Source organism: Myotis yumanensis, unplaced genomic scaffold, assembly GCF_028538775.1.
Source record: "Myotis yumanensis isolate MYYU_CA2020_CCGP unplaced genomic scaffold, mMyoYum1.0.hap1 SCAF_18, whole genome shotgun sequence".
Classification (NCBI taxonomy): domain Eukaryota; kingdom Metazoa; phylum Chordata; class Mammalia; order Chiroptera; family Vespertilionidae; genus Myotis; species Myotis yumanensis.
In genome coordinates, this window is record NW_027223769.1 from 6,967,582 (window position 1) to 6,992,547 (window position 24,966).

The 24,966-nt window shown below is 45.3% G+C and overlaps 2 protein-coding genes and 1 long non-coding RNA gene across 3 annotated transcripts in view; 2 read left to right on the top strand and 1 right to left on the bottom strand.

Annotated features, from left to right (window-relative positions):
- The window catches only part of ZFP82 (ZFP82 zinc finger protein), a 71,605-nt gene extending 60,903 nt beyond the window's left edge, over nt 1-10,702 (bottom strand). Inside the window, exon 1 of the mRNA XM_070398440.1 lies at nt 10,631-10,702. The gene's annotated coding sequence lies outside the window, so the exon portion shown is untranslated. The remainder of the gene's footprint in view (nt 1-10,630) is intronic.
- Nucleotides 1,787-2,147, top strand: LOC138997060 (small integral membrane protein 15-like). The gene has a single exon (XM_070398474.1). It carries the CDS (start codon nt 1,887-1,889, stop codon nt 2,109-2,111), a length of 225 nt encoding a protein of 74 aa, XP_070254575.1. The 5' UTR covers nt 1,787-1,886; the 3' UTR covers nt 2,112-2,147.
- Nucleotides 10,703-11,195: 493 nt separating the features above from the next.
- Nucleotides 11,196-22,532, top strand: LOC138997063 (uncharacterized). Its single transcript, XR_011468888.1, has 3 exons — nt 11,196-11,238; nt 11,446-11,500; nt 22,427-22,532. It is a non-coding gene; the product is annotated as an uncharacterized lncRNA (long non-coding RNA).
- The last annotated feature ends 2,434 nt before the right edge of the window (nt 22,533-24,966 follow it).

Sequence of the window (24,966 nt, forward strand, 5' to 3'; positions counted from 1 at the left end):
ATCAGGCAGGCAAGCAGAGGCAGTTAGAGACAATCAGGCAGGCAAGCAATTAGGAGCCAGCAGTCCAAGATTGTGAGAGAGATGTCCCAGATTGGAGAGGGTGCAGGCCGGGCTGAGGGACCCCCGCCCCCCCCCCCCCCCCCCCCGACCCCCGTGTGTGAATTTCATATATTTTTTGTTGATTTCAGAGACAAAGAGGAAGAGATAGAAACATCAATGATGAGAGAGAATCATCGATTGGCTACCTCCTGCATGCCCCACACTGGGGATCGAGCCCACAACCCAGGTATGTCCCCTGACCTGGAATCAAACCATGACCTCCTGGTTCATAGGTCGAAACTCAACCACTGAGCAACACCAGCTGGGCTGTTTATTGATTTTAGAGAGAGAGAGAGAAACATCTATGTGAGAAACAACAATCAGTTGCCTCCCATTCACACTCCAACCAGGGATTGAACCTGCAACCTTTGTGGTGTACAGGATGATGCTCCAACCACGGAGCAACCCAGCTGGGGCACCTCTCATAACTTCTTGATCTTGCTTCTGAACTTTTAATTTTAGCCATGATGCCTTCCAAAGGGTTAATGAATCTTCTTGTTTTGTTGGTCTCACTTTGCGTCAAAATTATAAGAGTAACTGTGAGGATATAAAGCTTATTGTATAAAATCTATTTACCTCCACAGAAATCCCATGGGTTTGGTTATTGTGGGGGTTTTTTGTAGAAAAATGATTATTACTTTTTATTTTTAATTACAATTGACACTCAACATTATTTTATACTAAAGGCCCAGTGCACGGATTCGTGCACTGGTGGGGTCCCTCAGCCTAGACTGTGCCCTCTCACAATCCGGGACCCTTTGGGGGATGTTGGACTGCCGCTCCTGCCTGCCTCTCCTGCTCATCCCAGCACTGCTGCACCTGCCACAGCTCGCACCCAGTCAGTCCCGATGGAGAGAGGCTCGTGCTGCCTGCGTCTGGTGCCTGTTGGTCAGCTGAGTGGTGCTCCCACTGTGGGAGCACGCTGACCACCAGGGGGAAGCTCCTGTGTTGAGTGTGTGCCCCTTGGTGGTCAGGGCACTTCATAGCAACCAGTCAACCGGTCATTCGGTTGCTTAGGCTTTTATATATACAGATTAGTTTCAGGTGTACAGCATAATGGTTAGACATTTATATAATTCATGAAGTTATCCCCCCAATAAGTCAAGTATCTATCTGGAACCATACATAGTTATTACAATATTATTAACTATACTAGAGGCCCAGTGGGCGAAATCACGAGGTAGTCTGCCGCCCCACCCACCAGCGCACGCCCCGCCCACCCACCGCCCTGCCACTCCTCACAGCATTTGAACTCTCTTAAGGGTGGTTGGGAGGGAGTTTCCAATCCCATTCCTTTTCCTCTAATGGTTTTCCTGCTCCTCCGCGCTTCCCCTATGCTGGCCCCCCTCAAAGGCTAATCAGGGTAAAGAACCTTTGACCTTGGCTATAAAAGCACCTGTCTAACCACTGAGCTTATTAGGCAACCCAGAATCCAGATGCATAGTTACTTCAAATAAACATTTTTGGGGTGTGTGTAAAAATTTAGGTCTTTGATATTGAGAGGAAAAAACTATTGCTTTAAAATAATGACAACACCTATTTCATATATTGTAATTAAAGTATGAAAAAAAACCCTCATATAAAAAGGCTGGGGGGCTTCCGCCTTCCTGCTTCTGGCCTGGTGCATATAGAATTTAAACCTTCTCTCAGAAGTGTGTAGTAGAGCTAAAGAAGAAGACAACAACCAGGGGTCATCCTTCTGAAATTGTAATTGGCTCACTAATCCAGGACAAAGTTAGAGATCACAACTCAAGCATAAGTCTCCTTTTCCTAACACCATTACAAAGATGTTTGACATAAAAGCTTGGGCTGAGTATGTTGTGGAATGGGCTGCAAAGGATCCATATGGCTTCCTTACAACCGTTATTTTGGCCCTTATGCCATTGTTTCTAGCAAATGCTGTACTGTCCTGGAAACTGGCCAAGATGATTGAGGCCAGGGAAAAGGAGCAAAAGAAAAAACAAAAACGCCAAGAAAATATTGCAAAAGCTAAACGACTGAAAAAGGATTGAAGGAATGAACAGGCTCTGCAGCCAGAGGAAACTCATTTGGGAAATTATGCAGCTTTGGAAGGACCCTGTAAGGTTTCTTATCTGGATTTATGATAGTATTTCATAAACGAAGCCTGAGCATATGGGGTCGCAAGGCCTACACCCACCTGAGCCACTCTGCTGGGGGCTCCATGCAGGGTGGGGGTGGGGGCAGGGTGGCCAGTGCCAAGAGGCGCCTCGGAGAGCTAGAGGGTTTTTCTTTATTTTTTAAAAGACTGCACCACACACACCTGGCCCCCAGCGTCGCCCAGGCCTGGGCTAGGGGCCGTAGGCGGTTTGAAGACCAGCCACGCCCCCAATCCAGATGGGGGTGGGTCCCCTCATGGTGACCGGTTGATTGGTCGATTAGGTCGTGATGCCTCTTGGCCTTTTATTATTATGACTAGAGGCCCGGTACACAAAAATTTGTGCACTCAGGGGGGAGAGGGAGTCCCTTAGCCCGGCCTGTGCCCTCTCCCAGGCTAGGACCCCTCGGGAGATAATGACCTGCTGGCTTAGGCCTGCTCCCGGATGGCAGAGGGCAGGCCCAATCCCTAGGTGCAGCCCCTGGTCGGGCTCAGAGCAGGGCCGATTGGGGAGTTGGGGCGCTGCCCCCTGTCATGCACAGAGCAGGGCGGATCGGGGGGTTGCGATGCCACCCCTAGTCATGCTCAGGGTACAGACGATTGGGAGGTTGGGGCACCGCCCCGTCACACTCAAGGCAGGGTCAATAGGGAAGTTGCGGCGCCATACCCTGTCACACACAGAGCAGGGCCAATCAGGGGGTTGAGGAGCTCCCCCCTGTCATGCACAGAACAGGGCCAATAGGGGAGTTGGGGCACCGCCCCCTGTCACACACAGAGCAGGGCGGATCAGGGGGTTGGGGTGCTGCCCCCTGTCATGCACAGAGCAGGGCCCATCAGAGGGGTTGGGGCTCCGTACCCTGTCACACACAGAGCCGCAGGGCGATCAGGGGGTTGGGGAGCTCCCCCTGTCACGCTCAGAGCAGGGTCCATCAGGGGGTTGGGGAGCTCCCCGGTCACACACAGAGCAGGGCAGATCAGGGGGTTGGGGCGCCGCCCTCTATCACCTACAGAGCAGGGCCGATCAGGGGGTTAGGGCACTGCACCCTGTCACACACAGAGCCGCAGGGTGATCAGGGGGTTGGGGAGCTCCCCACATCAGGCACAGAGCAGGGCTGATCAGGGGGTTGGGACGCCTTCCCCTGTCACAAACAGAGCAGGGCGGATAGGAAGGTTGTAGCCCCGCCCCCTGTCACACACAGAGCCGCAGGGCGATCAGGGGGTTTGGGCGCTGCCCCCTGTCACACTGATCCCGGTGCCAGGAGGCCTCGCTGCTACGCTGATCCTGGTGCTGGGAGGCATATTACCCTTTTACTATATAGAATAGAGGCCTGGTGCATGGGTGGGGGCTGGCTGGTTTACCCTGAAGGGTGTCCTGGATCAGGGTGGGGGTCCTCACTGGGGTGCCTGGCCAGTCTGGCTGAGGGACTGAGGGCCGTTTTCAGGCTGGTGGGTGACTGAAGCTCCCAACCGCTCCTTTTTTAAAAATATATTTTATTGATTTTTTACAGAGAGGAAGGGAGAAAGATAGAGAGTTGGAAACATCGATGAGAGAGAAACATCGATCAGCTGCCTCCTGCACATCTCCTACTGGGGATGTGCCCGCAACCCAGGTACATGCCCTTGACCGGAATCAAACCTGGGACCCTTCAGTCCGCAGGCCGACACTCTATCCACTGAGCCAAACCGGTTTTGGCCCAACCGCTCCTTTTTTTCTTTTTTTTTTATTCTGGGCCAGCTTTAGCTCTGAGGCCTCAGCTGCTGAAAGCAGGTTTCTGGCCTTTGTTTACCTTCTGTATTTGAAACAATGTTGCGACTCCAGCTCTGAGATCCTGGCTGACTGAAAACAGGTTTCTGGGGTTTGGTTTAGCTTCTATATTTGTTACAATGTTTCTTAGAGTTGCAGCTGAGAGGCCGGCAGCGCAGGCGGGGAACGTTGGAGTCCTCAGTCACTGGAGCAAGCAAGCCTCCTCCCTGTTCGCTTCAAGCTGCCTGGCTGCCGGCCGCCATCTTGGCTGGCAGTTAATTTGCATATCACCCTGATTAGCCAATGGGAAGGGTAGCGGAGGTACGGCTAATTACCATGTTTCTCTTTTATTAGATAGGACTAGAGGGCTGGTGCGCAGAATTCATACACGGGGGAGGGGGGGTGGGGTTCCCCTCAGCCCAGCCTGCACCCTCTCCAATCCAGGAACCCTCAGGAGATGTCCAAACTGCCGGGATTGGGCCTAAACCGGCAGTCGGACATCCCTCTCACAATCCTGGACCGTTGGCTCCTAATTGCTCACCTGCCTGGTTGCCCCTAACTGTCCCCCCCCCCCCCCCCCCCGCTGGCCTGATTGCCCCTCACTGCCTCTGCATGCTGGCCTGGTCGCCCCTAACTCCCCTCCCTGCCATCCAGGTTGCCCCCAATTGCCCCCCTCTGCCGGCCTGGTCGCCCCCAACTGCACTCCCCCCGCTGGCCTGGTCGCTCCTAACTGCCCCCTCTGGCCTGGTCACCTCCTTCTGCCCCCCTGCTGGCCTGGTTGCCCCCCAACTGCCTCCCTCTGGGGGCCTGGTTGCCCCTAACTGCCCCCCCCCGCCCCCCCGCTGGCCTGGTCGCCCCCAACTACCCCCCCCTGCCAGCCTGGTCACCCCACACAGCCTGCTTGTTCAGTCATTTGGTCGTCCCTCACTAACCCCTTGCCAGCCTGGTCGTAGGCAGCCATCTTTGTGAGGATGTGAGGGTTAATTTGCATATTACCTCTTTATTATATAGGATTCCCTATGCTGTAGCAATTTGTACTTCTTAATCCCTTCAATTTTGCACCCAGCCCCCACAGGGTTTTGATATTATTTGATCACAATCTGCAGTGCATGCTAAAATCAGATGATATCTCCTCAGAATCTTCTAAGCCATGCCATCTGACTTTTATTTGTTTTGCTTTTTTTTGGTTTGTTTTTTTCCCCAAGAACTCAGCACACTCATTGATGCTTGTTCAAGTCCCTCAGGTCCTACAGTCTTCATGGTCTCACTTCTTAATCGCTCACCTGCCTGGTTGCTCCTAACTGCCCTCCCTCCCCCAACGCTGGGAAGAAAGCCTACCCAAAGCAATACAGGCTGTAGACAGTGCCCTCAAGACAAAATGCTATGGTCAGTCAGTACAGGATGTTGTTGGTTCCTCTGCCTTTCAAGTGCACCAAGAGGTCATTGTCTACCTGGAGGAGTTTGTTTCTGAGCCACTGGGTTCTCCAAGTAGTTCCAGACAGTTGAGCTGAAGGAGCAAATCAGTGCCTGGAAACCTCCAGGGTAGGGGCTTCAGCTAGAGTCAACTCCCCTTTCCCCTGACTTCTTCAATGACCTTTATCACACTTATCTTATTCCTATTGAGGTTTATCCACCGTCATAAATAGTAAGCAACACAAGAATAGCAACCATGTCACTGTAGTCACTGTATTTTCCCCAAGTACTAGCAAAGGATCTGGCATATTGTACATTACACATGTCTGATAATTCAACCTAGAAATTCCATTTCTAGGAATTTATCCTTAGGAAATATTTGTAAAAGTATATAAAGAGATATATGTAAGGAAGTTCATCAAAGAATAATTTATAACCAAAAGTCAGAATACCTAATATATGCAACAAACCTAAATAATGTTCCTCTATAGGATGGCATATTGTGAAATATTAATGATGATGATATTGGTTCATATTAATTAATGAAGGAAAATACCCACAATAAATTGCCAAGTATGACAGGCAGACTAAAAATATACACAATGTTGGGAGGTGGCTGACTCTCATATATGAAAAACACAGGCTTTGTTATCAGGATCCAGGACACGAATCTAAGCTCTGACAATTATCAACTTGGAGATATTTGTTACTGGAAAGGGGACCTGGCCCTGAATGGATCTGCCTACGGCCAGCCAGTAGTGTGTGGGTTCTTGACTTTGTGCAGGAAAAATTTCACAACATAAGTCCAGGTGAATTTTAGAGGATGTATATTAAAGCTGGGGATGGTGAAACAAGGACATGAGCCTAGGCTGGGCTGCTTTGGCTCACTAAGAAGTTAGAGAAGCCCTTGATGGTTTGGCTCAGTGGGTAGAACATCGGCCCACGGGCTGAAGGGTCCAGGTTTGATTCCAGTCAAGGGCATGTACCTGGGTTGCACACTGGATCCTAAGCCCTGGTCAGGATACATGCAGGAGGCAACCAATGGATGTTTCTCTTTTGCATGGATGTTGCTCTCTCTCTGTCTCTCCCCTTCCCTTCCACTCTCTCTAACAATCAATGGGAAAGTGTCCTCAGGTGAGGATTAATAAAACAAAAAGTCAGAGAAAAGGGGATCTTGGGGACAGGTTGGGGGGGGGGGGGGGCGGGGTTACCCGGGATGAATTGCTGCTACTCATTGCTCTCCTGGTTACAACCCTCCTGGGGTCCCTTAGAGTGCAGGAAATGCATGGCTGTGGGGAAAAGGTGGGGGAGGTAAGGGGTGTGCTCCTGTGAGGGAGCTGGGACCTTGGTTTTGAGGGCTCGCTGTGTCGAGGAGGTCTTAGGGAAGGATCTCAATAGAATATTCATCAACTCTATGCTGATGTACCAAAATGAGGTTTATTCTCCTAACTTCATCTGTTCTTGGCTATAGTTGACAAATGGCACTAACTGGATTTCTGCTGTCTGTCTCCCCAAGGACGGTGATTTAAGCTATTTACCCTCTCTCTGGGTGGGAAGAAATGCAAACCATTTATTCTCAAGTGTCCCTGGCTTACGGAAGATAAGATTTACTAGAAGGCCACAAACTGCTTGGCATCTAGATATTCTAGATCAGTGGTTCTCAACCTTCCTAATGCCACGACCCTTTAATATAGTTCCTCATGTTGTGGTGACCTCCAACCATGAAATTATTTTCATTGATACTTCATAACTGTAATTTTGCTACTGTTATGAATTGTCATGTAAATATCTGATATGCAGGATGTATTTTCATTGTTACAAATTGAACATAATTAAAGCATAGTGATTAATCACAAAAACAATATGTAATTATATTTGTGTTTTCCGATGGTCTTAGGTGACCCCTGTGAAAGGGTCCTTTGACCCTCAAAGGGGTCTCGACCCACAGGTTGAGAACCACTGTTCTAGATGGCTGCAAACTGTTATTTAACGATATGTCCCAGTTTCCCTTATTCAGCTTTGTCCTGGCTTACTAGCCTGTCTCACTTTGGACATGTTACTTAATTTTCAGTGCCTGTTTCCATCTAAACTATGGGAAGAATAATAACAGTATCTATTGCCCTGACCGGTTTGGCTCAGTGGATAGAGCGTCGGCCTGTGGACTCAGGGGTCCCGGGTTCGATTCCGGTCAAGGGCATGTACCTTGGTTGCGGGCACATTCCCAGTGGGGAGTGTGCAGGAGGCAGCTGATGGATGTTCCTCTCTCATCGATGTTTCTAACTCTCTATCCCTCTCCCTTCCTCTCTGTAAAAAATAAATAAAATATATTAAAAAACAAAAAATAACAGTATCTATCTTACAGGGATGTTATTAATGCTAATATAATACATATAAAATACATATAGCCCTGGCCGGGTAGCTCAGTTGGTTAGAGTATTGTCCTGATATGCCAAGCTTTTGAGTTCAATCCCTGGTCAGAGCACATACAAGAATCAACCAAATGAATGCATAAATAAGTGAAACAACAAATCAATCTCTCTCTAAACTCAATCAATAAAAGTCTTTAAAAGTAAAAATAAAATACATATACTTAAAATAGCTTATTATAAGCACTTAATAAAATAAAAAACATTACATGCCCCTTATTCTATTAAAGAAAACATCTTAAATAATATTTAATTTAAAATGTTATCTGTACTAATTTTCTTTAGTAACTTTAATACTAGGATACCCATCTCCCCTCTCTTTTTGTCTTATAGTAAACTTTTTGAGTTTTTCCAAGATTGCTCTTTACAACAAATTTTAAAACTAGGCTTGAGAATGTAATTTTTCTTAATTAATAATATTAGCAAAAAAATCCACAAAAATGAAGAAACGGCGCAAAGCCCCTCTTTGCTCTCCATCCCTAGCATCTCCAAGAAATAGCATTTGGCATTATAAAACTAAAGAAATTTTATTTGATAAGGTGTCATACTGAACATAGAAATATTTGACCAAGTTCTTCTGTATAACATGTCTGAATATATCACTACTATCACTTTTTCTCACATTATTGTAAATCTGTACTTAGACGTAACCTTGAACCATTAAAAAAAAGTCTCTAATTCTAAAAAGTTATCTTGATAATTTGTTGCCATAAGGTGTAAATTCTTGAAAGACTTTTCATATTAGAGGGGAACCACTGCACTTCCTTTTACTCTATACAGGCATAGAAATATAATAAATTTTATGACTGCACTGGGTTCCTTCTTTGAAGTGTTGGAGAGTCTTTATCTCCTTAAATAATCAGTTTTTGTGATTCTATTTTGCAAAGTCAACAGGTACACAGAAAAATATTTGGAAAGACAAACATCAAAATAGTAATATTCATTAACTCTGGATGGTGGGACTATGGGCAATTTAAATGTTCTTTAAAAGTTCTTAGGTCTTGCCCTGACCGGTTTGACTTCCTTTGGCTTGGTGGATAGAGCATCGGCCTCCAGACAGAAGGGTCCCAGGTTCGATTCTGGTCAAGGGCACATGCCAGGGTTGTGGGCTCAATCCCCAGTAGGGGCTGTGAAGGAGGCAGCCAATCAATGATTCTTTCTTATCATTGATGTTTCTCTCTTTCCTCTCCCTTCCTCTCTAAAATTAATAAAAAATTTTTTTTTTAAAAAAAAGTTCTTAGGTCTCTATATTTTTTCCTTTCTACACTAAACCTGCATTAATTTTATCATCAGAAACAAAAATTAAACTATTTCCATAAAAATAAAATAAAAAACAGAGTTGGGGAGAAATGTGAGTCTATAGGCCTGTGAAATGAATGGAGTGTGATTTATTTAATAATTTTCAATTGTTAGGCACTAATTTATATAAGATTATCTCAAAGAACACTCTCATATATCATTACTCTGATTCTAGACCAGTGGATCTGAATCTTTCTGGGTCATTTTTGATAATCTCATTAAATTATAAACTTTCTCTCAGAAAAATGGCACATTAACAAATATATACAATTTTTTACATATTATTTCGAGGGGTTTCTTGTTCCCTGAAAGCCCCAAACTGATCAAATTATCTCTGGTTAAGAATTCCTGTTCTAGACCATTTGAGCATCTCATTTTTTAAAACTAGAAAGTGCCCAACAAAATTAGCTTGATATTTTAATTTTTCCTGATCTATTGGAGTGGACAGGGAACTGCCCCAAATTATCACATAACAACAAATAGCAAATGTTTATTACGTACTTATGAAGTATCAGGCACTGTTCTAAGAGTTTTACAAAGAGTTATAAAAAGAAAATTAATGGCAATTATCTGCCAAATGAATATGTGCATATAGGCACTAGGGAGGGGACATAGGTATCAATTCAATGGACAGGTCATTTAAGAAGGAAGTAAATATTCCCATGTCCTAACAAAAATACATTTCACAGAACAAGAGGAAATACCCAGGAACCTTGACCTTGAATTTTAAATGGGCAATTGAAATTCATTCCTCCTCCTTATCCTCAGAGCCCTTTTCTTAGAATTGATAGGACTGGGGAAGTAGATAATCTTAAAACAGGCTTTTCTTGGATCCCAGCCCAGTCTGGCTAAATCAGGGCAAATCACAACCACACCAGTCCCCACCATCCACACAAATTCAGAGTGAGGTAAGAGGGTGAGCACTGTTGACATTAGAGGAAGGCCAGGCCAGGGATGGAAACTTCACAGCAGTGTCCTGGAGAGAACTCCGTGGTTCTGAAACCTGCAGTTGGAGCCCTCAGAGCTGTGTGTGTGAGTGTGTCCGCGCGCACGCGCGCTCCTGAGGATGAAGTGCGGTGGGATTACGCCCAGGGTCAGTCAGAGTGACACGTTCACTTCCAACATTCTTATCCCAAGATCCGGTCTTTTGCTGGAAATCTTTCCACGACTGGGGCCATTTCTCTGCAGCTGGGCTGGTGCAGCTAGAGGGCAGAGATTCAGCTGTGACGTTAAGGATCGTAGTCACACAGTCCACGGCCATCTCCGTCACACAAGAACCTCCACCCAATACAGTCACACAAACACCATCGCCCACTAGTTGCGGACTCACTACTGCACATCGTCCTGGTGCCACACCTGGCCCGCGCCGCCACCCACTCACACAGAGTTACGCCACCGCGGTTCTCACGCACACTCCGCCAGGCGTGCGGAGCTCCCAACGCTCTGCGGTGAGGCCACGCCTTTGCTATCCCCGCGGGCTGCAGCGCCTTCCCTACACTGGCCAGAGCTAACGCTCCCGCCAGGACTGCTCACCTGGACTCCGAACCGTTTTCACAGTGATGCCCACTAGAAGCAAGCGCCGGGCAGCCCGAGGCCTAAGGGGCCGCACGCAGGGGTTGCTGGGAGCTTCGGCTCAGCACTAAATGCGCAGGCGTGGCCAACCCCGGGAGGTGGAGCTTCAGTCCCGCCCTCGGGTTAAGTGAGCAGAGATCCCCTCGCGCCCCAGCAAGGGTGGGGGTCCTGGATGTTTCCTAAGTTGCCGCAGGCTCCTTAAAGCGGGGTAGCGCGTAGTCGGGCCAGCGGGGGCGTTCTGTGAGTGACCAAGCCGGCGCTGTGTGTCTGTCTTTGCGGTGATTCTGGATGCGACTTTTTTCCACAGATGTAGCTGGTGTGTGTTTGAGAGGTTGCGATGGCGGGAATGTGGTTTGTGGAGATTTTATGACTGTGTGTGGGGCTGTGTAGAACGGAATGCTGGGGTGGGGGCAGGAGGGCCTCTGAGATAATGGGACTGAGTACAGGGCATTGTGTTTTGGTGAACCTGTCATTGATTCTGAACATTTATGTGGCGTGGTTTCGATAGATTTGTTTTCCTCTGCAGACCATGGTGTGTGAGTCTGAGAAACAGCCCACCTGATTGTGTGGTGAGTATGTGCGCTTCTGATGTAATCTTGCAGAACTGTGGCAGGATGGCTATCTGGATGATGGATGTGACCCAGAGCCTCACTCTCCACAAATAGAGAAAAGAATGTTGCATCTAGAAGCATAAACTTAACTGATGGATTTAGTGGGGAGGGGAAAAAACCTGATATTTCTGGATAATTATGTATTTGTTTTACATTTAATCACAGGTTCATCATGGGGAAGAATGTGAATAAGCATAACTTTAAAAATAAGTTTTCAAAGGTAATTCCTGCTATGCAGCAGTTGATTTTCTTCTGCCCCAGATTCCCATGAGTGGGTGTTCCCTCTTTCTTAGTATTAAGGGGATTTTGTTGGGAAGATTTAAGAAGCCCTAGACTAAATTTTGGGTGTTTTTTTAATCTATATATATAAAAGCCTAATATGCTAATTATTCCTCCCACCTTCTACCCTCTGCCAGTTACTATGATGTGCACTGATCACCAGGGGGCAGATGCTCCAACAGGTAGGATCCAGCAGATCAGGACTGGATGAGGCAGGCCAGACATGCCCTGGAGCCCGCCCATTGTCCCTCCTGTTAGAAATGCTCTCAATGATGTCATAGGAATGAGACAAACACTCGAAACTGAATCGGCAAGGCAAATTTACTTTTGTGCAGAAGGGTGCTCCTGCGTGCAAATCATGGGCAAAAGCACACTGAATGGGAAGTCTGTTCTGGTTTTATTTCCTGATGCGGGGTCTGCCCTGCTTCTCACTCTGAACTCTGACCTGATTGGTCAGGGTTCAGAGCTCAGATTCCCATTATTATGCGATTGGCTAATTCAGAGGAAGGGGAAGGTAAGGCAAAGCCTAAGATGGTGGCCCCCTGAGAGCCTGAAGGTCATGTCAAAATCGCAGAACCTAAGATGGCAGCCCCCTGAAAGAATCTGAAGGTCATATCTAAATGGCAGGACCTAAGATGGCAGTGAGCTCCTTTCTTTGACAGAAAGATCGCTGGTTCACTCTCACACTCCTCAGCCCCCAGTGGGGTCCCTCGGCCTGGCCTACGCCCTCTCGCAACCTGGGACCCCTCAGGGGATGTTGGGGAGCTGGTTTTGGCCTGATCCCGCAGGCCAGGCCAAGGGACCCCACCAGTACACAGATTCTAGTATTTTATAAAGTTGTAAATGAAAGGGCGAGGGCTAGGCCCTCCACCTTGCCCCAGGGTAAGGGCTACGTCCTCCATTTTACCTTGGCCACGTGTTTGGCAAGGAGCGTCTTCCCGGAAGTCTAAGACTCTGCTAGCCACACCCAGGAACAAGACATCGACTTGCACCTGGCCAATCGGCAGAGCACAGTCCTTTCTCCTCCCCTTACTCCAACCCCCCCTATATAACCGGTCTCTAGGCGGGGTTCTCTCTCTCTCAGCCACTTGGTTTGCCATTGTGTCGGTGAGTCTGGTGGACGGGGAGCGGAGCTAGCTTGAAATACAGATTCTTATGCTTTTGCATCGGATTGGCTGGCTCCCTGATGTGGTTTCTTGGGAATCTTGAAATCTGGGCATAACAGTAAACACTGAATTAGTGAGCCATTGATCTTAGGGAAACACAGAGTTAGTTTCCTGCAAGCATCTAGTCACAGCATTTTCATCAATACATAACCTGTTTTATGTGTTTCTTTTTACACACTCTTCTCATAGATTTTTTTATTTTAACATTGAACTCACGATCAACAGCACTATAGTTATGCCTGAATGAAGCTTACCTAACATAGGAGCACTAGACATCACTTTAACTCTATGCTTGGGGGCATTTTAAACAGCAGGATCACCAATAAAAGGCACAAAAGTGAGAAAACATGGTACTAAATAGACTGTGAAAAAAGACACTTGTTTATAGTATAAGAGCCTTAAATAAGGCAGAGGGTTGCCTTGAGTTCAGCTGAGAAATGTGAGTCAGGGGACTCATTTTTTATCACTCCATGAATGACCACAAAAGTGCTGTGAATATTGACTTTGAGATTACCAATAAATGTTAGCAAGTGGGTAAGTCTATAAATATGGAAATCCACAAATTATGAGGTTTGACTCTATATATTATTTGGTCCTTTACAGAAAAAGTTTGCCAGTCCCTATTTTAGAGTAGATCCCTTCTAATTATACAATTAGAGTGTTTAAAAACTACCTGCAACAATTTTTTCCCTCTGTCATCAATAATTTATGAAATTGATTATAACCCATTAAGTAAATAAAAATCCATAAACAAGAGAAAAGGGAGTAAAAAAGGAAAGCTCTTTTTTATGGAATGCCAGCTATTTAGTTTGATTTTACATGGCTTTGTGAACTCTGCTTCAAATACACTTAGTATTATATTTTGTTTTGATGAGGATGTTGTACAGTATGGTGTTTTCCTTTAAGTTCAATGTCATTTCTATCATCTCTCATGCCAGCTATCACCTGGAGTTCAGTAAGAGTGACATTGTTAGAATGGCTATATTTTCATGGCATGAAGGCTAGCCATGGTACAATAAAATGACACAATTTATCAGGCAATACTGAGTTTTCTTTGAAGTCAGCCTCCATCTGATTTCTTCCAGTGTTTCATGTTTGACTTGCCTGCTAATGACCAGCTCTTCTGCTTCTTTCTAAATTCTTAACACAGTGCCACCCTCATTGGTGGAAACAAGGTGCCTGGGAAATAGCTTTTCCAAACCTGGTCAATAGCTGGGCAAATGAATTCTAATTATGGAAGCAGTGCTGGTAGCATGTGTGCATCCGCAAGTGCATTACTACTGAAGTGCTGGCTTAAGTCTATGTGGTTGCTGGGTCCCTGTTCAGGGAGGGAGGGTGCTGCTGCATTGGTCATTCCTTAGATATAGATTGCCTGGACTAAACCTCATATTTACTTATTAAAGGGTTCTGCACCCAATTCCCATACTCTTTGGGGAGCAGGGTTTCTACACACCAACAAGCAATTCTAGCTTGTTATCCTACAATTTAATTCAATTCTAACACTATCTACCTGGAGATAGTGTCAAATCCCACAGGTTAAGGGCTCAGTCCTATAAGAATGCCCCCACCCAACACACATACTTCACATGCCAGTTGCTGTGCTTCTGACCAACCAAGTATAGATTGGAGGTTCCAACAAATGCCTCTCTGGTTTTGATTAATTTGCTAGAGCGGGTCACATAATTCACAGAAACATTTGTTAAAAAGAAACAACAGCCCTGGCCAGTCTGACTCCATTGGTTGGAGTGTCATCCCACACACTGAAGGGTTGTGGTTCAATTCCCGGTCAGGGCACATATGCAGGTTGTGGGTTTGATCCCTGGTCAGGGCGTGTACAGGAGGCAACCAATTGATGCTTCTTCTCTGTCCCTCTCCCTTCCTCTCTAACATCAATAAAATAATATTTTTTATTGATTTCAAAGAGGAACAGAGAGGGAGAGACAGAAACATCAATGATGAAAGAGAAGCATTGATAGGCTGCCTCCTGCATGCTCCCTACTGGGGATCCAGCCTGCAACCCGGGCACGTGCCCCTGACCAGAATCAAACCCGGGACTCTTCAGTCTACAGGCCGGGGCTCTATCCACTGAGCAAAACCAGTTAGGGCAATAAAGTAACATGTTTTTTAAAAAGTGGCTTGTGGGCTTTGGAGGAACAAGAGTGAGGAAGGAAGAAAGGAAGGGAGGAAAGGAGAGAGAGAAAGGAAGAGAGGAAGAGGGGGAGGGAGCAAGGGAGGGAGGGAGTGAAAAAGAAAAAAGAAAGGATTAGAGCATTGGGCCATGCACTGGAGGGTCACTGGTTTGATTCCTGGCCAAAGGCATGTACCTGGGTTATGGATTTGATCTCTGGTCCGGTCGGGGTGTGTATGGGAAGCAAACAATCAATGAACTGATGTTTCTCTCTGCTCCCTCTTCCCCCCTCCCATCCTCCCTCCCACTCTCCCTAAAAACCAATGGAAAAAGTATCCTCATGTGAGGATTAACAGCAACAACAAAAAGAAACAACAGGACCTTGGCCAATGTGGCTTAGTTGGTTGAGACTCATCCCATGCATCAAAAGGTTGATGTTTTTGGCCCTCACCAATTTTGCTTAGTGGTTAGAGTATCAGCCTGTGGATCCAAGGGTCCCTGTACCATACCCGGTAAAGAGCATGTACCTCCGTTGCAGGCTCCATTCCTGGCCTGGGTCAGGGTGTGTTTGGGAGGCAACATCAATGTTTCTCTCTCTCTCTTTCTCTCCCTCACTCCCTCCTTTACACTCTCTCTCTAAAAAAAATATATATATATATATATATCCTAGGGTGAGGATCTAAAAAAAAAGTCTATAGTTTTTATTCCTGGTCAGGGCACATACTGGGTTGCAAACTCTATATTCTACATTAAAATTACAGTGACTGGACAATGAGAGAGAGAGAATAGTTAGCCATGTTCTGTGGAACCCCAGAACTCTAGGAGCCCTGACTTCTTATTTATACACTAGAGGCCCAGTGCATGAAATTTGTGCACTGTGGGGGCAGGGGGTTCCTCAGTCTGGCCTGTGCCCTCTCACAGTCTGGGAGCCCTGCAATCAATCGCCCCAAAGAGGTAGATTCTGCCCACCTGCCGCATCACCGCTGCGGGGTAGCCTGGTCTCCCTCTTTGGGGCAATTATGGAGCCCCCCCCCCCCCATTGATCACCCCACTGGCCAGTGGTCTAGGACTCCCTCTGCAGGGCAATCATGCACCCTGCAGAGGGAGGTCCCACCCACCCACCGCAGCCTACCAGTCGGTGGCCTGGGCTTCCCTCTTTGGGGCAAAAGTGGAGCCCCAGATTGATCGATTGCCCCACCAGTCAGTGGCCTGGGCCTCCCTCTGCAAGGCAATCATGGGGCGATGGCCGGATCCCTGACCAATCGCATAGCACTCGCCTTGGCTGGCCTGGCACCAGTGGGTGTCATAGCGTGGTCATCCGGAAGGTCGTCTGGATGGTGGTTCTACTGTTTGGTCATTCAGTCAATTTGCATATTACGCTTTTATTATTATAGACTAGAGGCCTGATGCACAAAATTCATGCAAGGACCTTGGCCCCGGCTCCCACCCGCTGCCACTGTCACGGCCGGGGGCCTCTCTTGCCTCTGCTGCAGCCCCCACCCACTGAGGCTTTGTCTGGAAGGAAGGACATCTGGTCTAATTAGCATATTACTCTTTTATTATTATGGATGAGTTTTGTGGACTCTGTTGGATCTATCCTAGAACAAGCCCTTCCTAACCTTCTCCCATCCTCTTTGTCTGTAGCTAATGTAAATTTTTCAGAATAGCTTACATCTTTCTCCCCTGTACATGATGTACAAAACCACTTGCAAAACTCAGAGATGATGGACACATTTGTCTTTTCTATTTAACCATGCTGCTGATGGCTTATGCTCCATGCCCTAAATCAGCTTTATTTATTTATTGTTTGTTTGTTTGTTTGCTAGCAATGGCCTAATAAACCCTTTTCTTTAAAAAGACTTTCAGCTTTGGAAGTCAAAATTTTTGTTTAATAGCAGTTTCAATCTCCCCCAGGAATATAATCTTAACCAGTCAAATCTAGAATTTTCTGGTTAGCACCAGTAAGTTATTCTGCCTAAATAGCCCTTTTTGTCCCTGAAAGGGAGGTGACCTTGCTTGAAATAATTTCTTTTTCTCATTTATTACTTCTTTGTTCCACCCCCCACCCTGCTTTAAAAACCTTAGATTTTGTACAGTCCTCAGCACTCCTTTCTATTTGCTAGATTTGATGCTCCCTGAATCATGAAGCATTGAATAAAACCAATTAGATTTCCAAGTTTACTCAGTCGAATTTTTGTCATTTAACACATTTTACTTTCTGGATTACTGGTTTGTTATAAAAGGATATAACTTAGAAAGAGCCACATGGAAGAGATGCATAGGGAAAGGCCTGGGGAAAGCTCCATGCCCTCTCCAAGTGTGCCACTCTGCATCTGCACATGTTCACCAGCCCAGAAGCTCTCAGGCCCTTGTCCTTTTGGATTTTTATGAAGGTTTCATTTCATAGGAATGATTGACCAAATCATTGGTCATTAGTGATTGACCCAACCTCCTGCTCTTCTCCCCTCCCTGAAGGTCAGTCACGTGGGACTAAAAGAGCCAACCTTCTAATCACATGGTTGATTTTCCTAGCAACCAGCCCCCATCCTTAAGTGTTCCAATAGTCATTTCATTAAAATAGCAAGAGAAAACATGATCCCTCTCATCACAGGAAATTCCAAGGGTTTTAGAAACTCTGTGTCAGAAAGAGTAGGAAAGACCAAATATAATCCTATATAACAGTGGTTCTCAACCTTCCTAATGCCGTGACCCTTTAATATAGTTCCTCATGTTGTGGTGACCTCCAACCATAAAATTATTTTTGTTGCTACTTCATAACTGTAATTTCGCTACTGTTATGAATCATAATGTAAATATCTGATATGCTATATGTGTTTTCCGATGGTCATGACCCACAGGTTGAGAACCACTGCTATATAATCTACACTAATAAAAGACAAACATGCAAATTGACTGTACCTTTGCTACGCCTTAAGCCATGCCCACCAGCCAATCAGAGCGACTATATGCAAATTAACCCAACCAAGATGGTGGCTGGCAGCCACAGAGTTGGATCGAGCAGGAGGCTAGGCTTTCCCGCAGCTGGCTCTGTGCTCCACTCAAAGCAACAAAGTTTCAATTATAGAAGGTAAATAAACCCCAGATACCTGCTTTCAGCCGGCCATGGCCACGGAGCTGGAGCGAGCAGGAGGCTTCCCTCCCGCCTGCCACGGGCAGCTCTGAGCTCCACTGAAAGCAACAAAGTTTCAATTATAGAAGGTAAAATAACTCCCAGAATGAAAGAAGAAAAAGAAGAGGCTGGGAACTTCTGTTGCTGGGGGCTTGGCCAGCCTGAAGGGGGTGTGACCAGCCTGCAAACAGCCATCAACCCCTCACCCAGGCTGGCCAGGCACCCCTGTGGGGACCCCTGACCAAAACCCTGAAGGGAGTGTGGCCAGCCTGCAAACACCCATCAGCCCCTCACCCAGGCTGGCCAGGCACCCCAGCGGGACCCCCACCCTGATCCAGGACACCCTTCAGGGCAAACCAGCTGGCCCCCACCCATGCACCAGGCCTCTATCCTATATAATAAAAGGGTAATATGCAAACTGACCCTAACAGCAGAACGACTAGGAATGACTGGTCACTGTGACACACACTGACCACCAGGGGGCAGACGCTCAATGCAGGAGCTGCCCCCTGGTGGTCAGTGCACTCCAACAGGGGGAGCTCTGCCCAGCCACAAGCCAGGCTGATGGCTGCCAGTACAGCGGTGGTGGTGGGAGCTTCTCCCACCTCCTCAGCAGCGCTAGAAATGTCCGACTGCAGCTTCGGCCTGCTCCCCGCTGGCAAGTGGACATCCCCTGAGGGCTGCCGGACTGCCAGAGGGATGTCTGACTGCCAGCCTGGGCCCGATCCCCCAGGGAGCGGGCCTAAGCCAGCAGGTGGACATCCTCCGAGGGGTCCCAGACTGCAAGAGGGCATAGGCCGGGCTGAGGGACCCCCCCCCCCAAGTGCGCAAATCTTTGTGCATCAGGCCTCTAGTATTTAATAAATACAGTGGCTCACACACATTTCAACAGCTACTATGACGTTCAAAAGAAAAAAGTGTCAATCTCAACTCAAACTATAATAAGTAGTTAGGAGATACAGGTTTGGGTAGTAAAAATGTAGTCCTCATAGGATATATTCAAATTAAAAACCTATTAATTTAAAACAGACTTCTACAAGATATAGAATAATACCCATAAACCTTATGGTAATCCCAAATAAAAAACCTCAAAAGACACGCAACTAAAGAGGAAAGAACCCAAACAAAACACTAAAGAAAACCAGCAAATCATGAGAAGATATCTTATTAACCATTATTTTGCAATAAATATAATTAAAAGAAAAATAAATTAAATTCTTTTATAAAATAGAAACACGACGTACTTATACACTGCTTATAAGAGAACCACTTCACATAGAAAGACACAATACAGACTGAAAATCAATGAGTGAAAAAACATATTCCATGCATGCATTAGAAAGGAAAAGAAAGTTGAAATAGCAATACTCATATCAGAAAAAATAGACTTTAAAACAAAACATGTTAAAAAAAAAAAGACAAAAAGGATATCACATAATCATAAAAGAATCAACATTGAAGCAATCTAAGAAGAGAACATAACAACTGTAAATATCTTTATGCTTCCAACATAGGAGCATCTAAATCTATAAAGCAATTATTGATAGACATAAAGAAAGAAATTCATAGTAATACAATTGTAGTATGGGATTGTAATACCTAACTCACATTTATATAGATCATCCAGACAGAACATTAATAAGAAATAATGGTCTTAAAATGTCAGGTTAGACCAGGTCAACTTAATAGACATTGATACAATGTTTCATCCCACAATTGCAGAATAAACATTTTTTTACAAGTGCACATGGAATAGTCTCCAATATAGATCACATATTAGGCCACAAATCAAGCCTCAATAAACACAAGAAGACTGAAATCATATCAAGCATATTTTCTGACCACAATGGTATGAAAATAGAAATCAACCATAGGAAGAAAAGTAGATAAAACACAAACATGTAGAGACTAAACAACATGCTACTAAACAACCAAATGCATAAAAAAAGGAAATCCAACAGCAAGTCAAAAACTACCTTGAAACAAATGAAAACAACTTTTCATACTTTATAGGATGAGCAAAAGCAGTTCTAAGAAGGAAGTTCTAGCTATATAAGTCTCAAGAAACCAAAAATATTCCAAATAAACAATCTATCTTTATACCTAGAGGAACTAAAAAAAGAACAAACAGAACCCAAAGTAAAAAGAAGAAAGGAAATAAGGTCATAGTAGAAATAAATAAAAAATAGAAATTTAAAAACAGAAAAGGTCAGGAGTTCCAGTCAAGATGGCAGCATAGGTAAAAGCAGTACTCGCTGCCTCCCACAACCATATCAAAGGAACCAAGAATATACAATGGGAAAAGAACAGTGTTGGAAAAATTGGACAACATGCAAAAAAACAAAAACAAAAAAACCTGCCACTATCTTACACCATACGCAAAATTTAACTCAAAATGGATTAAAAACTTGAACAGCCTGGCGTGTGTGGCTCAGTGGTTGAGTGTTGACCTATGAACCAGGGGGTCACGGTTTGATTCCTGGTCAGGGCACAAGCCCTGGTTGCCAGTTCGATTCCGAGTAGAGGGGGTGGGGCGTGCACGAGGCAGCCAGTAATTGATTCTCTCTCATCATTGATGTTCCTATCTCTCTCTCCCTCTCCCTTCTTCTCTGAAATCAATAAAAATTTTAAAAAATAAAGTACAAATGACTTGTACATAGGACCTGAAACCATAAAACACCTAGAAGAAAACATTGGTGATAAGCTCCTTGGCGTGGGTCTTGGTGATTTTTGGGGTGATTCTGAAAGCAAAGGCAATAACAAAAAATAAACAAGTAGGACTAAGTAAAACTAAAAAGCTTCCTCACAGTAAAGGAAACAGCTAACAAAAATGAAAATGCAACCTACTGAATGGAAGAAAATATTTGTGAATAATATATATGATAAAGGATTAATATCCAAAAAATATAAAAAAACACATACAACTCAATAGCAAAACCCCTGAACAATCCAATTTAAAAATGAGCAGAGCCCTGGCTGGTATGACTCAGTTGGTGCATGGAAGGGTCCTAGGTTTGACTTTCAGTCAGGGCACATACCTAGGTTTTAGGTTCAATTACCAGTCAAGGTGCTTATGGAAGACAACCTTTCTCTCTCTTCCTCTCTCTTTCTCTCTCTCTCTCTCTCTCTCTCTCCCTTCCTGTCTTTCTAGAATCAATGAAAAACATATCCTCAGGTGAGGATTTTTTAAAAATGGGCAGAACATCTGGCTGGTATGGCTCAGTTGGTTGAAAATTGTCCCCTGTACTGAGAGGTTGCTGGTTCAATTCCAGGTCAGGGCACATGACCAGGTTGCGGGCTCAATCCCCATTAGGAGGCCGCCGGTTGATGATTCTCTCTCATCATTGATGTTTCTATCTCTCTCTCTGTTCCTCTATCTGAAATCAATAAAGAAACATTTTTAAAAATGGCCCTGGCTGGTTTGGCTCAGAGGTTAGAGCATTGGCCTGTGGACCAAAAGGTCTCGAATTCAATTCTGGGTCAAGGGTACATACCTCAGTTGCAGGTTCAATCCCTGGTCCAGGTCAGGGTACAGGCAGGAGGCAGCCAATTGATGTGTGTCTGTCACATCAACGTTTCTCTCTTTCTACCCCTCCTCCCTCCCTTCCTCTCTCTCTAAAAAAAAAAAAAAAAGAAAAGAAAGAAAGGAAAGAGAGAAAAATCAATAGAAAAAATATCCTCAGGTGAAGGTTAAGAAAAAAGGAAGGAAGGAAGGAAGGAAGGAAGGAAGGAAGGAAGGAAGGAAGGAAGGAAGGAAGGAAGAAAGAAAGAAAGAAAGAAAGAAAGAAAGAAAGAAAGAAAGAAAGAAAGAAAGAAAGAAAGAAAGAAAGAAAGAAAGAAAGAAAGAAAGAAAGAAAGAAAGAAAGAAAGAAAGAAAGAAAGAAAGAAAGAAAGAAAGAAAGAAAGAAAGAAAGAAGAAAGAAAGGAAGAAAGAAAGAAAGAAAGAAAAAAGGTAGAAGATCTAAATAGACACTTTCCCAAAGACATACAGATTACCAACAGGTACACAAACCAATACGCAACATCACTAATCACCAGGAACATACAAATCAAATCCACATGAGGTATTCCCTCACAATTGTTAGAATGGCTAGTAGCAAAAAAGACAAGAAATAAAAAAAAGTTGGTGAGAATGTGGAGAAAATAAAACACTGTGCACTGTTGGTGGGGATGTAAATTGGTGGAACCATTATGGAAGAGTATGGAGGTTCCTCAAATAAAAATAGAACTATCATATGATCCAGGAATTCCACTTCTGGGTGGAATTGAAAACCTAAACTCAAAAAGATATGTACCCCCATGTTCATTGCAGCACTATGTACAATAGCTAAGATATGAATGTCTTCTGCATGTCCCCCACTGAGGATTGAGCTGGCAACCTGGGCATGTGCCCTGACCAGGGATACCTCATTTTATTGCACTTTACTTTATTTCACTCTGCAGATACTGCATTTTCATCAACATTGAAGCAAAACCCTCTACCAGCCACATGATTACGACTTGCTGAAGATTCAGATGATAGCATCTTTTTAACAAAATTTTTTTTATAATTAAGGTATGTACATCGTGTTTTTAGACATAATGCTACTTACATACTTAATAAATAGACTACAGTATAGTGTCAATATAACTTTATATTCACTAGACAGCAAAGCAACTTTGTGACTTCTTTTACTTCCATATTTATTTTATTGCAGTGGTCCTGCAATATCTCTGCGATATATCTGTATGTACACATGGAATATTATTCAGCCATAAAAAAAAAAAGAATGAAAGCTGCCATTTGCAACATTGGTGGGCCCTGAGAGCATTATGCTAAATAAAATAAGTTTGCCCAGCTGGCGTGGCTCAGTGGTTGAGTGTCGACCTATGAACCAGGTGGTCACAGTTCATTCCTAGTCAGGGCACATGCCTAGGTTGGGGGCTGGATCCCCAGTGTGGGGTGTGCAGGAGGCAGCTGATCCATGATTCCCTCTCATCATTGATGTTTCTCTCTCTCTCTCCCTCTCTGAAATCAATAAAAATAAAGATAAATACAATGGAGAAAGACAAATACCATATGATCTCATATGTTACATTTTTTTTAAAAAGCTCACGGATGCCAGCAACAGATTGATGGTTCCCAGGGGCTGGGGGAGGGGGTTGGAGTAAATGGTGAAGGTGGTCAAAAGGTGCAAACTTCCAGTTATAAATTGAAGAAGTTATGGAGAGACTCCAGAAGGGAGCAGCAGTGGCGCTGGGTGTTTTAAGTCAAATGGGTGATGGAAAGGACTCTTGGAAAGTGAAAACTTTAGATGAAAACTTTAAAAACTTTAGATGATTCTTCAGGAAAAGAAACGATGGAAGGATCAAGAGGAGAAAGCAAAGAAAATGCTTAAAAAATAACACTACTTCTTCAATTAATTATTTTGTACTTCTAAATGTCGCAATCTGATGACTAGGTTCCAAGTGGGAGTCCCTTGAAGAGGGGGAGCTGAGGGACCACCATATAGAGATAAGGATCAGGAACTCGCCCTACAGAAAGGAGGACTCCAAGGAGAACGGGCAAGCACGCTAGAGTGAAAAAGAAAGAGCAGGAGCACGGGAAAGGACATGGAAAAGAACAGGATACCAGGCAATAGGGTAGTGAAGACCTGGGAGGGGGGAGGGGGCTAAGAGCTGGGAGGAGGGGGGTGAAGGGGGGAAATGGGAGATATCTGTAATGTTATCAACAATAAAAAATATAATTTAAAGAAGTTTAGATTATTGATAAAGATAAAGAAGCAGCTCAATAAACATCACACAAGCAAGAGAGAGAGAGAGAGAGAGAGAGAGAGAGAGAGAAGGAAGGATAGGAAGGAAGGAGGGAGGGAAGGAAAGGAGGGAGGGAGGGAAGGAAAGGAGGGAGGAAGGAAGGAAGGAAGGAAGGAAGGAAGGAAGGAAGGAAGGAAGGAAGGAAGGAAGGAAGGAAGGAAGGAAGGAAAAAGAGAGAGAGAGAGAGGAACGGATAAAGCACACTGGGAGTGAGAGAATCAATCAGAAGAGGAGAGAGATGGCGAGAGGACAAGCCAGGAGACAGAGGAACTGTCTAGCCGCTGGCAAGGAAGCAAGAGCACAGGCCATGGTGCAGAAGGAAGTTTCTGAACATCATCAAACATTAGAGAGGACTACGACTATAAAATAAAAGCCAGCCACCAGAGCCACAGCCCCCAGAGCCACCGGAGAGAGAGAGAGAGAGAGAGAGAGAGAGAGAGAGAGAGAAAGAGAGAGAGAGAGAGTCTTGAGCTGGGAGGCAGCCGAAAGCCAGTAAAAGAAGAGAAAAACATGCTATCTGACTTACAAGATAGCAGCATCAAGAGGAAAACCAGCTCAGGGGGTCCTCCTCATGAAAACCAGGGTCAGGTTCTGAGGAGGAAGAGGTGGAGGAGAAGGAAGGAGGAGGGAGGTGGGAGGAGGAGGAAGAACCTGCAGTAACTCACAGGACTCCTCAGGACAGTCAGCTGAAGAAGTGAGTGAGGAAGAAATGAGTGAGAGACCAAGCACACATCCTCCTTGTTCCATAGTCATAATTTGACTGAGATTCCAGGGAAAGTGAAGAAGTGGAGAAAAAAGTGGGCGAGAGCACCCCCGAGCAGCACCCTGATCAAAGGAGAGTTTGTGCCCGACACCCCAGCCCCATTGCCCATCATTGTAGCCAGGCCAGATTTTCTCACTGAGGGTCCCCAGGTCCTTAAACACTTTGTTGATCTGATCAATCTCTGACTTCCCAGGGAACAGTGGCTTCCCAGGCCTGCAGGGGAGGGCAGTTGGGGGCAACCAGGCCTGCAGGGGAGGGCAGTTAGGGGCAACCAGGCTGGCAAGGGAGGGCAGTTAGGGGCAATCGGGCCGGCAGGGGAGAAGTTAGGCATCCATCAGGCTGGCAGGGGAGTGGTTAGGGGGTGATCAGGCTGGGAGGTAGAAGCTGTTAGGGGCAATCAGGCAGGCAGTCACCGGGATTGGGCCTA

Bases quoted from the DNA above. Each gene is read 5' to 3' on its own strand.
- LOC138997060 (XM_070398474.1), top strand. From the start codon at position 1,887: ATGTTTGACATAAAAGCTTGGGCTGAGTATGTTGTGGAATGGGCTGCA.